General features: G+C 30.6%; 1 protein-coding gene across 3 annotated transcripts; it reads left to right on the forward strand.

The window, feature by feature from the left end:
• Positions 1-10,081: 10,081 nt before the first annotated feature.
• On the forward strand, positions 10,082-13,490 carry LOC112276430 (uncharacterized). Of its 3 annotated transcripts, XR_016500658.1 has the most exons (5): positions 10,088-10,956; positions 11,268-11,473; positions 11,718-11,804; positions 11,974-12,187; positions 12,305-13,490. XR_016500658.1 is itself a non-coding variant. In XM_024507724.3 (3 exons), exons 1-3 carry the CDS (start codon positions 10,330-10,332, stop codon positions 11,749-11,751), a joined length of 867 nt encoding a protein of 288 aa, XP_024363492.1. In that variant the 5' UTR covers positions 10,088-10,329; the 3' UTR covers positions 11,752-13,490. The 3 variants fall into 3 exon arrangements, 1 of the variants encoding a protein (XP_024363492.1); XR_002968012.3 differs by having other exon boundaries at positions 10,082-10,956; positions 11,718-12,187; XM_024507724.3 differs by having other exon boundaries at positions 11,718-13,490.
• The last annotated feature ends 821 nt before the right edge of the window (positions 13,491-14,311 follow it).

Consider the following 14,311-nt stretch of genomic DNA (forward strand, 5'->3'; position numbering starts at 1 on the left):
ATAGCTCCCAAATCAACACCTTAACTTTGAGCGCTTATATCTCCTTTATATAAACTCCAAATCATACAAGATTTGTACCAAAACCATAGCCAAAAATCTAAACTTGCTGATCTTAGCCTTCAATGCTCAAATGGCTCCGAAAAACTAACCCTAATCTCTAATATGGCCTTAGGCAGCCTCCTCAAAGCCTATTGGTCATGATTTTTGATCAATAGGAATGGAGATTTTCATCATCCATCTCCATTCATCTATATGGATGCCCTAAACTCTCTTTACTACTAAAATCCTTCTTCAATCCTTTTTCTTATAAGATTTACATAATTTATGCTCTAAACACCAAATAAGAGAATCAAAATAAATTTTCAAAGGTCACCAATGTCTAACAAGGGTGATTCTAAATATTTAGAAGTTGCTATCAACCAAAACCAATCTTAAAAGCTACTACCAAAAGAAATTAAAATTATAAAATTTTTATAATAATCTTTTTAAACAGCCTCTTTTCAAGGTAATAATCAAATTATTTTCTACAACTAACTAATATCCAATAACATGGCTCTTACCATGTTTTCAAGTAAATTGTATATTAAATACATAATCATATTATTTTTGCATGGTAGCCAAATCACAACACAACAACGTAGTCCATTGTAAGTTCTTTTTTTTGGATGGACTCTAATACTATAATGAAATAGTTGTAGGATTCAAGAAGGCTTATAACCAAAGTCATGAAAATTTCACCTTCTTTTAAAGGCTTGTGAACAATTCTTATTTGATTTACAAGAATCTTTATTTTATTGACATGAGTCATGTGGTCTTCACCTTCTTTCATCTTGCAAGTGAAAAATTTCTTTCTTATGAAAATGATATTAGTCAAGTTCTTACTTTTATATATATTGTAAAGAATTTTGTATACTTTTGCTCGTCTTTTGCAAGAGATAATGTGAGAAAAGTTGGTTTCATCCAAATTAATGGCAATTATACCAAAAGCCCTCTTTTCATGTCTTTTGAAGTCTTTCCTCTCTTTGGCATCTGCATGTATGCTTATAAGCTCTTTACTTTCACCTATAATATTCCAAAGGTCCAAAGATACCAACAAAAGTTCCATTTTAACCTTCTAATCGTAGAAATTATCTCCTCTAAACTTCTTAATCACTCTAAAATCTTCACCTTCACTAGAAGCCATATCTATAAAGAAATCTATCAAAAAATATGAAAAAAAAAGAGTCTTTATGTAATCAAAATCACCAAAATAATTTTACACTAGCAAAATCTTAAAATGCCCTCTTGTGAATAATTGAATGCTTTCTTATTCAAAACACTCTCAATTCAAGTTTTGAAGCTTCTAACAAGTATGTGTACTCCAATAAACCTTACTATCAAGATCTTTCACTCTTTTAAACCAACTATTTTATAATACATAGAAAATAAATAAAAATAACTTTAACAACACAAAAAGATACTATCAAGGTTTTTCTATAAGGACTTAAACTCACAATCTTAGGTATTAAGAATCTAAAAAGTATTATAAGAAATCTATAAGGTCAAAATTAGCACCTTGTTATGCCAAAATATAAGTTTATATCTTACAAATCTTAATATCAGCAAATACCAAAAGTTCTATTCTATACAAATACAACCACTAGAAAATGACGTCAACTTACTTGAATGGTATAACAAAATATACGTGGGCCCATAATCTATTGAAAAAATATAACAAACAAGATACAAGTAAGTAAAAATTAAAAATATTGTATATAAAAAAAAATATAGAATGAATTGCCTCTCACTTCTAATATTCTTTATTTATAGGAAGAATTTATATCTATTATAGTTGAACTTCATTTATAATCATTTTCACCCTTCTTTGCTTCATCCAACTAAATTCTAGATTCTTCTTATCTTAACTGCCACTTAAAGCCCTAGCTAGTACATTAGTAACTTAATTTTACTATTTTGCTACGTTTTAAATATTAGCAACTATCAAAGACAAAAATTCAATCAAAGAAAATAAAGCAGTGAGACTTTTTCAAAGAAATATGAAAAAATAAAAATAAAAAAATATGTATATTAAAAAGAAACAAGAATGACTATTATCAAAAGATAAGAAAACTAGAGACTCTTGAAACTAGACTAGAAGTAAGAAAAGAATTAATAAGAGTAAAGAACGCATCATTCTTGCTTCTATATGTATTATCTATCTAGAACCTACATAGCAATATTTCCATATTACGTACTGATTTGTTTGAGAATGCACCAAGTACTTAGCTATAGTAGGTGAAATTGTGTTTTATAAGTATCTAAGAACTTTTAATAGATTTTGTACATATGAGAAGAATATAATTTGAATTTCAATTCAAAAGTACTTAAAGCCAATACAAAGTGCTCAAAAACACTCTTCTTAGTAACCTCAATTATACATAAATTCTAATTAGCTTATTACTTTTATAATTAGAAAATTTTGATTTCTCTTGGAAAATTCTAATTCTAAAAAATAAACTTCAATGAGTTGTAATTCCTTATCTGACTATCCACTTAGTATGAAATTTTATATACAAATGCCACTATATAGGTCTTTTAATACCATGCCAAATTTCACCTTGTTCCAATAAATAGATCTTCAAATATCATAGAAATCCTATTTGACATTAAACTGCTAATTTTTGATATCTTCTTGTACTAAAAATAAAATATCTTTCAATTATATTACTAAATTAATACAAAATTTTATATACAATTAGCATATTCAATTAAGCAAGTAGTATCAAATTTTAAATTGTAGATGTAATACCAATTGTATGAACTAGCTAAAAGTGCTAGCTATAATTATATTGCATAAATCCTATCTTAAATTTAATCCTAGTATCAACTATATTAATTATTTATCTCTTATATATTATTTTTATCAATTTATGGTCTTTTTAAGATGGTAAAAGAGTTTCTCTAGCTTAGAAGTTAAAATCATTAATCAACCTTTAATCTATTAACTATTAAGATAAAAAAATAAAATAAAAGGCTTTTATAAAAGCCATATTTAAATGTCTTGAATTATTATTAAACTAAGATGATTAAATATTAATTAGAAATTTATTTTTGATTATATTTTTATTATATAGTCATGTAACAATACAACAATATTTTACAGGACCTCCAAATCCTATTGATTTTGCATGACACTTATTTTAACTTGTAAAGCAAGTTTTCTATCTAAGTGCCATATAATTTGCTTATTTTGTAAGCTACTAGCATATTGTTAACTTATTGATTAAGTTTCTAACCTACCAATCAACTACAAATACATGTAAAGTCAAAAAAAACATCTATTAAGCTTTTAAAAAGATTTTCTAGAAGATATTAATTTATTTATTTATTTTTACCTACTTCTACTTATTCATATTATCTAAATAATAATTACAGTAAATATATGTCCATGACATTTTTTCTCCTTCAAGAGACAAGTTCCATGGGGAGTGGTGATCATATATTGATAAAATCTAAGATGGGACAAATTATATTTGTCATGTATTATGATCTTTGTTCCCTTCAAAGATAGTTGATAGGTCCTCTCATCCATCAATGATATTGTATTGTAGGACAAAAAGACCATCCTATTATTTGATCATTGTTGAAACCTTCATAACTTCTTTTAAATAAAACATTTGTAACACCATCAGGAGTTGTTCATATTTCCAATAAAATCACCAAACATCAAGATTCTCTTTTCAAGTTGTGATACTAAATGTACTATATCTTGCTACCTATTCAAAGAAAAACATGTCATTCTTGAAGGTCTTTATTTCTATTACATCATCTTGAAGATTGTGATAGTAATAATGTCTCATCCAATAAGTCACCAAATGATGGTGCTTAAGTTGAATCTATTAGTTATTGGTTCTCCATCTCCTTAACACTATAATTATATAGAATTTACAAATAAGCACAAAAGGTAGAATGCAATCTTTACTAAATTATGTTTCTTCTACAACAAAGATTTGCCATCTTTTATCTTGGTTTTGATAGATTTTATTGATAAAAAATTTGACCATCTTTGCTACATTTCTAAGGTTTTTTATTGGCTTCTATGTGGATTCACTAATATTATATTTATACCAATAGATAAGATATTCTAATCTAAGTCCGCATTGCCTCAAGTCTAAAACTTCTTCTACCTATAATTCTTGATTATTATCCATTTTTATAGGAAGTAGTGGTATTTATTTTCTTTCCACAATATTCACTATCTTATATGGCTCCAAAAGAGACATATCTAATATATGTTGGATTTTCATAGACTCCGATAGATATAATTGATAAGTAACTGAATTGACTTATTTACAAATAGGAAATGGTCAAAGTCTACAATAATCCAACTTGTTATAAGAAAAAATTGTTTTAATACTACAATGAAGTAATCATACCTTATCACCAATATAGAAATGAGATTATTCCTTGTGATAAGTATTTGCATTGTTTTTTGTTGTTCTTAAGTCTCTTTTAGTTACACCTTTATTGTTATATATAATTCAAATAAATAATTTGTCAAATATTTTATTATAAGATTATCAACTTTTGAAAAGTCAAAAGCATTAAGATGTGGATGATTATCATAATTAGCAAAAAAAAAGTGTTTGTTGCATAGAAAAATATATCATGTTATTATAAATAAATTTTGTCAATGATAAAAGAATTGTTCAATCATCTTATTGATAATTAATGATATACCTCAAATATTGCTTTAAAACATGATTTATAGACTCTAATTATCTATGAGTTTGATGATAGAAAGTCAAAGATAGTTTTATATCCACCTTTAGAATCTTAAAAAGTATTATCTAAAATCTTGATACAAAATAAGTTCTCCTATTTGATATAATATCCTCAAACAATCCATGATAGCAATAGATATTGTCAAAAAAATAAACTTAGTTATTTATTCACTTGTGATAGATTTTATACATGGTACAAAAAATACCATCTTAATGAAATGATCTACCATCACAAATATAGTCATAAAAATCTGAGACTAGAAGATCCATGATAAAATCCATAGAAATAAAAGAACATGGTTGTTTTAGAAGATAATGGTTGAATAAGTCTATAAGGTTAATGACCATGAGTTTTTAATCTTAAGCAAATATTACAAGGTTATAAAAAATCTTTAACTATCTTCCATATTTAGGGCCACCAAAAATCTCTAGATATTAGTTCTAAGATCTTAATATATCCAAAATATCTTGCTACTAGAAAATCATGATGAGCTTGAAAATCACAAAATTAAACTTTAACTTTTAGAACATATAATTACTTCTTAAAATATAATAGATTTTTTTCAATTCAAACTTAAAGTATTATGAGAATTTGAAAGAATTTTCTTAATATTACAAATAAGAGGATGAAAAGACATACTTGACTAAATTTACATAATAAAAGTTAAATCAATAATTAGTATTGATTTCATTGCTTAAAGATGAAGATACTCTAGCTTTAAGAAAATTGTCCATTGTTGATCAAAAGCATTATTTCTTTCTTTTGGTGCAAGGTAAGCTTGTCTAAAGAGTGCGTCTAATAAACCTTATTTTTTTCCTAGTCAATTAGTGATCTTGAATTCAAAAATTGAAGAGAACATATTCCAGTGAACTTGATGACAATTTAAAATATAAGCTGACATAAAATGCTCAAAATTCTTTTGATCTATATATACAATGACTAGATTAAGAGTGCCTTCTAGATAATAGCACTATTCTTGAAACAAATCTACAATTACAAGAAGTTCTTTGTTGTAGATCTCATCATTGATTTCAATTGCTGAAAATTTTTTGAAATGAAAATCTACTAGCTGAAGTTTATCATTTATTCCTATTTGTAATAATACGCCATTCAAAACAAGGTCTGATGCATATGTTTCCATAAAAAATGGCATAAAAAAGTCGACACAATATAAGATTGGTGCAAGAATAAAGACTATCTTCAAAGCTTCAAATACTTCTTTTGCCTCTTGATTCCATTAAAGTTTGTCTTCACAAGTCAAACATGTAATTAGAGTTACAACTTGAAAGAAGTATTTAATGAAGATTCAATAGTAGTTGGCAAATTTCAAAAAGTATTGGATATCTCTTACCATTTTTGAAGTCTTCTAATCTATAATAGTTTGAACTTTCTTAAGATCCATTATAAGTCCATCATTTAAAATGATGTATCCTAAGAGATTAACTTAAGTAGTATAAAATACATATTTTTCTATCTTAGCATAGAATTTTACATTTTTTAATTTTTGTAACACAGAATAAATATGAAGTTTATATTCTTCTATATTTTTAGTATAAATTAAGATGTCATTTAGATAATAGACAACAAAATTATCCAAAAACTCTCAAAAAATATCATTTATTAGATATTAAAAAGTTTTTGGGATATTTATAAGTCTAAAAGGTAAGCTATTATATTCAAAATGTCTATACCTAGTTCAAAATGTAGTCTTATATTTATTTTCTTTTTTAATGGATACCAGATTGTATGCCTCTCATAGATTTATTTTTGTATAGATCTTAGATTGATTCAATTCATCAAAAAGTCCAAATATCAAAGATAGTGGATATCTATTCTTAATGGTGATTTTATTTAGTTCTTGATAATCAATATACATTTACAATGATCCATCTTTTTTCTTCACAAATAAAATTGGAGCTCTTGTTGGAGATTTGGAATGGCATATGAAGTTCTTTGCCAAATTTTCTTTAATATATTCCTCAAATTCAGCCAATTTATTTTGTGATAAACTGTAAATTGGTCCAAATGGAAATTGAGCTCCTTCTTGAAGGTCAATTGAACAATCATATGAACAATGCTCTAGAAGAGTATTTACATTCTTCTTCTCAAATATATCTTTAAAATCTTAATATTGGCAAGAAATGCCATTTGAAGTTTTTTTTCCATTAGAAATAGGTGTGGCATAAATTATACAAGGTGATCTTTCTTTTATAGCATGCAAGAAAGCTCTTGCACCTACAAATATAGGTTTGCTTATACTAGACTTATGAATTTATACTTCATTAATTATATTCTTAGTTATACTTTTAGAAAAGTTGAGATTAAGAGAAATCTAATCTATTCAAGGATTATATTTTTCTAACAATAGTAAATTTAAAATAATTGGATTAGAAAGAGATCTAATCATATTAAATACGACAAAGTTACTATTACCATTAATTACTTCTCATTTTATGATTGCATTGCTTCTTTGAATAATGTTGAGTAGTGTGCTTTGATTCTCCACAATATAAACAAAAGAAAATTTAATGACAACAAGTCTTTTCTTGCTTAATACGAAATTTAGAACATACTTCATTAATTTACATATCTTCTACTTTTGAAGGTATGTATTAAGAAGAAAATGATATTACTATTAAATTGTAATAACATTGAGGTCTAGTTATACAATTCTTAGACCAAAATTAAAAAAGCCGATTATCACTATTTGTAGCAAAATCAATTGCTTGACTCAATATTTGAGAATCATGTAAATTAAACATTAATTTCTTTACCTCATATTGTAATCCACAAAAAAATTGGCTAATAAGTGCAACATCCTCCCACTTGATATCAATTGTAAGTTATCAAAGCATACAATGTTATAGATTGATTTTCTTATCGCAAAATATAGATCTTATTTATTGTAATATGAATGGCATCATATTTTTTATGTATAGATCAAAAATTTGCCAAAAAAACTTTCAAATTATCTAATATTGGATCACGTTATTTGAAAAAAGATGAAAACCATGATAATACAAAACCAAAAAGTATAGTTCTAACTTGTGATTTTAGAGTTTGATAGCTTTGGAGGTGAAGTTCAATTTCTAGTTGTACTTCATTGATGAAGCTTTGAAACTTTAATCTAGTACTATCAAACTTCTCAAATAAAAAAATTCTTGATTCTCTAGTACTTGAATGGTTTTCTACCATAGGAAAAAAAATATGATTTGGTATATTTGTTGAAGCAGCTCAAATCATTTCTATATCTCCACTTTATGCTATTCTTATTTTTCTTTGTTGTAGTAAATTGAGTTGATGCATCACAAGCATTAATTTCTTCAATTGTTCTTACATTTGTGCCATTGCATTCTTCATTTTGACAAGCTTTGCTATAATAAGACTTAAAGTAAAAGAGATGTCTAATATCACTCAAGACAAGCAAAAAAAAGTTCTTGAAGATAAAAAAAATACTAAAAATAATATCAATTTAGAAGAAGATAATCTGCAACTTCTAATACTCTTACATCTTATCAAAAAAAAAAAAAAAAAAAAAAAAAAAAATCTATTTTTAATTAAGAAAAGATAAAGCTTTAATATTGTAGGTAGACTCTTGTCAATTTGTAAAGAACAAAAACTTGATAAAAGCATATAAATAAGTGAGACTTTCTCAAAGTAGTATGAAAAAATAAAAATAAGAAATTATATATGTTAAAAAGAAATTAGAATGGCTATTGCAAAAAAACAAGAAAACTAGAGACTCTTGAAATTAGACTAGAAGCAAGAAAAGAATTGACAAGAGTGAAGAAGGTTTCACTCTTGCTTCTATATATACTATCTACCTAAGAACTATGTTGGAACATTCTATACGATCTTTAAATTGTGTTGACTTTGCATGACATGTATCTTAACTTGCAAGGCAAGTTTTCTATATGGACGCCACATAATTAGCTTGTTTTGTAAAGAACTAACACATAGTTAACTTATTCACCAAGTTTCTAACCTACCAATCAACTATAAATACATGTAAAATCAAAACAATGTCTATGAAGCTTCTAGAAATCTTTCCTAAAAGATATCATGAAATTAATTTATATTTATCTACTTCTACCTATTCATATTATCTAAGTAACAATTACAATAAATATATGTTTGTGATAGCAACTTATCTAAAGTAATATCTTTTACATAATATCTTATTTTTACTTTAACATATATTAGAATTATTTAGTAACAAAATTTTATTTTTTAAAGTTATCTTGATAATATCTAGAATAATTAAAATTAAATAAAAATTTATTTAATAATTTTAGATGTGTCAAAAGGAACAAAATAAGATGGTTTTTTGAAAATGGTGTTCATCCAAGACAGACTATAATTTTTTTAGGGTTGGATAGATTTGAATCTTTTTTGAAGGGTAGAGTTTTTAAAAATTTGTGTGCCTCTATTGGCAATGAAAGAATGCAAAGTGTGATTGATCGGATAGGTTGGTGAGAGAAGTGTTGCCTACAAGAGTGAAGTGAGGGCAAAAAGAAGAAATATGAAGAATATGAGTACCTTGCAAAATAAAAACAAAAGCACATGATCTTAGATTCAATCCCAAGACCTTAGTCTTCTTGACCAATATCTTATCTATCACCTTCATTCTCACCAATGCTTAGAACAAAAAGAGAACAAAAGTACACTTAACTAGAAAAAACCCTCTTTTTTTGTCTTTAGGAGGTTTGAAATTACTACACCTACAAAAACACACTTATAGGGGTTCCATATAATACTCTGCAAGTGGAATCCATCCATTGAACAATTCCACCCCAAATTGAGCATTTAAGTAGAATGACTTAAAATATATATATATATATATATATATATATATATTTATTTATTTATTTATTTATTTATTTATTTCTCTCAAACCTTTTTCCTTTCCATGTTGAGACTTAATCAAGAAACAAATTTGTGACTAGAAATATTTTATTTAATATTAATTTTTTAATACAAAGACAAAAAAAATTAAAAATCATATTTTTAATTCAAGATACTTAATTTAATGCAAGGTACAAGTACACTCCAAATACAAGTACACCCCAAATTACTATACGCGTACACACCCAAGACAGCATCTGGCTGGCTGCTCTGCTGCTCTAGACCCCTTTCCTGGAAGAGAAGGGGCGGCATAGAATGGGCGTTGACTCTGGGCAAATTATTATATTTGGGGTTTAACGACGAAAGTTCCAGAGAAGGGGAGGGATGGTCGGCGGTGAATGTGAGAGTAAGGGCATTAGGACCTACCTACTTTAGTGGGGAGAGAGAAGAGCGAGTGGGGATTTGCGCACTTCTTTCGACCGGGCTCGGGTTTCAGAGTGAACAGTGTCCTCCTCTGCATGAGTTGTCTAGTTTCCTTGGTTCCGCGGTCGCCGTTCTTGCAGCTCCTCGCCAGGTTTTGGCAACATAATCCAGAGGAGTGCAGCGTAAACAATTACATGGCGCCATCCGCTATGACAACGAATTTGGAAGCGAATTGAAAGCGATTTCTTTAGCGACAAGTGGAGCAAATTGTTTTCGGGGTGTAACGACGACCAAGTTATGGCGCAATCTGAGATGACAACTATTTCCGACGAGACCCAGGAGGAGTTGGAGCAAGGGTTGCCTAACATCGAGAAGCAGTTCCAATGGGAGTGGGAATTGCGAATCACCCAGGAGTCGTGGGGGCAGGAGATTTGGCAGCAGGAGTTGAGGGCATGGCAATTGTTTCAGTTGCGGGAGCAGGCGTTGCGGGAGCAGAAGTCACAGGAGTTGCGAAAGATCCAGGGGGTGTGTGAGTGGAAGAAGCGATCGATGCGGAAGAAGCAATATGTGACGAGAGAGGTGGAGCTGTCGGAGATGTTGGAGGCCTACGAGAGAAAGTGGTACCATCGCCCACTTTATGGAAAGGATGCCGAAAAGCACTTTCCAAAAACGACTGATGTGCCTTCTCATCCGAAACAATGGAACATGGTTCCGCCGGTTCAGAGTCCTTCCCTACCGCCGAGCTCTTCTTTTCGTTCACCGACTTTGTTCATGTCTGAAGAGATTCCAGATTCAAATTCCCCGGCTGGCAAAGGATCGGGAAAGACGACCCCTGCTGTTATAGCCGCTCTGGACCAGGTTGACCGGAAGGTTCATGTGCCCCAGACTCTTATTTTGTGTCCCAAGACAGAGAACGTTAATGAGGTACCAAATCTTGTCGATTGCTCCCCTAATTTCATTCGTTATATTCGTCGTCATCAAATTCCCCGTCTCCTCCGTTCTTCATCTTCTTCTCCATGTTTCCTTTGCATTATTTCCGTGGGTTTCATTGGAAATTTTATGTTGTGTGGACTTCAATGCACTAATTGGCTTAGAAGCCAGTCCTCTGATTTCTTCTCTTCTATATGATTACCCTCCATTAGTTTGAGTTTATTCAAGATGCAACACGCAAGGACCATTGAACTGGATGCCTCTGAGCAGCAACTCTTCATGACTTAAAGTTTTCTGTATGGAAGTGCATGGATATGTTGAGTGGAAACGAAAATTCCATAGGAGTAACGTCATGTATCGCCGGAACGTCCACATTTCGCGAGGGAATCAAGGCTCAAGTTGTCGTTGGCACACCTGGTGACGTGAAGCGCTCGATCTCGGTGCACAAAACTTTTGACACAATACATCTCAATAAAGTGATATTTCTGGAGCCGATGACATTTTTGCGGTGGTGAGATATTTTGATATTGTTCGAGTAAACCGTCACAGCGTCTGCATGGGGTTTAAGCATATGATACTGTGCTGGGATTAATTGCAGCACCTCCTCTTCTTACGTCTATCCAACACATTTTGTGCATACAGAACAACCTAAATTTCTAGTTGTGCAATTTGCCAACATCACAGGTGCTGGTTTGGCACACATGATGCTACGGATAATATTTTGGAAATTTAATCGAGATTGCTTCGTTTTGCAGGATGGATATATGGACGATACCTTCAGGATTATAAAGTACATCAAGAAGAAGCAGAGCAGTAATTCTGGGAAGACAACAAAATTCAACGTACTTAATAATGTTAATAATAGATATATAGATATATAGATAGATAGTTTGATTATTTATTTTATCTTGTTAATGTTTTGGATTTTCGTTCAACGACGTCCGGTCTTAGTTTGTGTTACGGAAAGGGGAAATTGCAGTTGAGTTCCTGGGTTGGTTTTCCGTCATGCAGCTATTGTTACTCACTTCAACTGTCAACGATAAAGTGAGTTCTTTTATACTGAAGACTGTTCCTGACGGGGCCAAATGTTTCATATCTGACCACACCCAGCTCGCACCGGCCCTTGTCTGGGGGTATCAAATCGAGGGCTCCGATGCTTGTGCACAAATCAATTCCTGCTAGGAGATCACGATGGACTGCTTCAATCGGGATACAAATGGCAATGGTAGGCTGCTGAAGATGAAGCTTGTTGAAGATATGTGGATTGGTTCACAGATTTGTTTCTGTAAGGTCACTGGTGTATGTGTCGCATTCATCTTACTAGGAGCAGTGGGAATTGTAGGGGAGAGTTATGAACACTTGGATCTTCCAAACAACGGCGCTGACCTTCAGGAGCGCCAGAAGTTTGTGCTTTGATTCTTGCAGTACCTACCAGTGCCAGATGATGCACGCGAGCGACTTGCAGAATACCAACGGGAGTACGCCACGCTATTGTTAGAATGGAATACGCTTGAAGAGATTCTACATGGTTAGCAGCATGTAGATGTGGAGAAGTTTTTTGGAATCTAGATGGGCATGTTGTTTTCAGTCATGGGATTAAGATTGGAAGATTTTCAGTGCAGTGGATTGAAACAGGCAAACCTGAAGTTTGAGAGTTGAAACAGTTCCCCAGTTCAAGTGAGTCTTCTACATGTTGAGTGCACTCTAACGACTTGAAATGAAGCAGGTCGAGGTTATGAACTAATCTGCAGTGTAACCCGGTGCCACCATTTTGTGGAGACAAGAGAATGTACACAGCTTAGATAGATCCACCAGCACGTAGTGGTAATGGATTTAGTGAGCACATGAATTGTTTGTTTGAAAAGATCCGCTGCAAAGGTATGATCGTTTTTCTCTCAATGTGTGTGAGGGAGTACATGGTGCAGAAAAAACCAAACGATGATCTATACCGCATCTTGCGGGGTACAAGCTTGCTACTGTTTTTGAGTTGGGATAGTGATGTTTCAGAAGTGGTATTTCATGAACGTGGGCCTCGACTGACATTGCTGTGTTTCCTGTTTTTTAGAACCTGGCAGGAAGGCCAACGAGTTATAGAAATGAGAAGTCTTCTCAAAGGCGCTTCACTCTAGATTGACGAGTTGCGAAATGTTCACATCTCTCTTGATATTGTGACAACAGATTCCGACAGGTTTCGACATGGTGCTTGTGGATACTTTGACAACAGGTTTCGACATGGTGCTTGTGGATACTTTGACAACAGGTTTCGACATGCTGTTTCTTTGGCAGCTGTGTAGATTTTCGTTGATGAAGGGGAACCGTTTCTCCAATCAACAATCGGGTGTTGTTGTGATCTGGGTACTGTAGTTGCAGTTTGAGATACTGCACTCTTCCATCCCCTGATCTACTAATTCAGGCGATGGAATTGAGTAGTTTATTCCTTTCAACAATCGGCTCTTTACTGCTTGGGTTCCAAATTTGAATTGTGCATTTCGATTTCAACATTTCATAAAAAGTATTCTTCAAGATTCTGTCAATAATCTAAAACCTGCAATGTATAATAGTAAGATATAGGAACCTTGTTTTTATGTAGCCCATATTGTGTGAAACATTTATGTGGTTTTGATACGAAACAAGCAATAAAAAAAATTAATCTGATAAACTGTTGCATGCCAGAAGAACCAAGCTCCTTAGCAAAACTTTATGTTAATTTTATTTTGCTTGTGATATTAAAACGAAGTCATGAAAAGAAATCTTCATTAAGTATATTTATCCAAACCTATCGTCATTGTCCTCATATATTGTTTTTGTTTTTATTTATTATTTAGAGATATGTTGTTATTATATATATTTTTTAAATGAAAGTCTCAGGACATCAAATTAAGGTTTAAGGTAAATTTTTTGAGATTCTAGTATAAATTCTATACAGTCTAATAATGAACAGTAAAACACTAGTTTATCAACATAACAGTATATATTAGTAGTTTTTAAAATCTTAAACAAAATCCTTTGTAAAATTATTTATTTGTGCATTATTCATTTTATTTTAAAAAATCAGATTATTTATTTTTAATATTTAATTAAATGGTTTGCATTAAAAAATCTAAAATTATATATATAGTATGCACTTGTATTTTATAATGTAAGATAGGTGGGTTGATTTAGTAAATGCTTGGGTCAATTTAACAATTTCCTTTATATATATTTATATATGTATATATACATAAATATATATATTTCAAATTTTATTCAATAAATGATAAATACTATTTGCACTTGGATTTAATAAGTCTAGTTGGTATAAAAGACTTATCATGTCATGGAATGTGAAGATGGTAAAAAAGCTTGATGA

The sequence above is a fragment of the Physcomitrium patens genome, chromosome 24 (assembly GCF_059467195.1).
Source record: "Physcomitrium patens ecotype Gransden chromosome 24, ASM5946719v1, whole genome shotgun sequence".
NCBI lineage: Eukaryota > Viridiplantae > Streptophyta > Bryopsida > Funariales > Funariaceae > Physcomitrium > Physcomitrium patens.

Coding starts and splice junctions, on each gene's coding strand:
- LOC112276430 (XM_024507724.3), top strand. CDS start 10,330: ATGGCGCAATCTGAGATGACAACTATTTCCGACGAGACCCAGGAGGAG. Junction 10,957..11,267: donor AGACAGAGAACGTTAATGAG/GTACCAAATCTT, acceptor TCTGTATGGAAG/TGCATGGATATGTTGAGTGG. Junction 11,474..11,717: donor CCGATGACATTTTTGCGGTG/GTGAGATATTTT, acceptor TTCGTTTTGCAG/GATGGATATATGGACGATAC.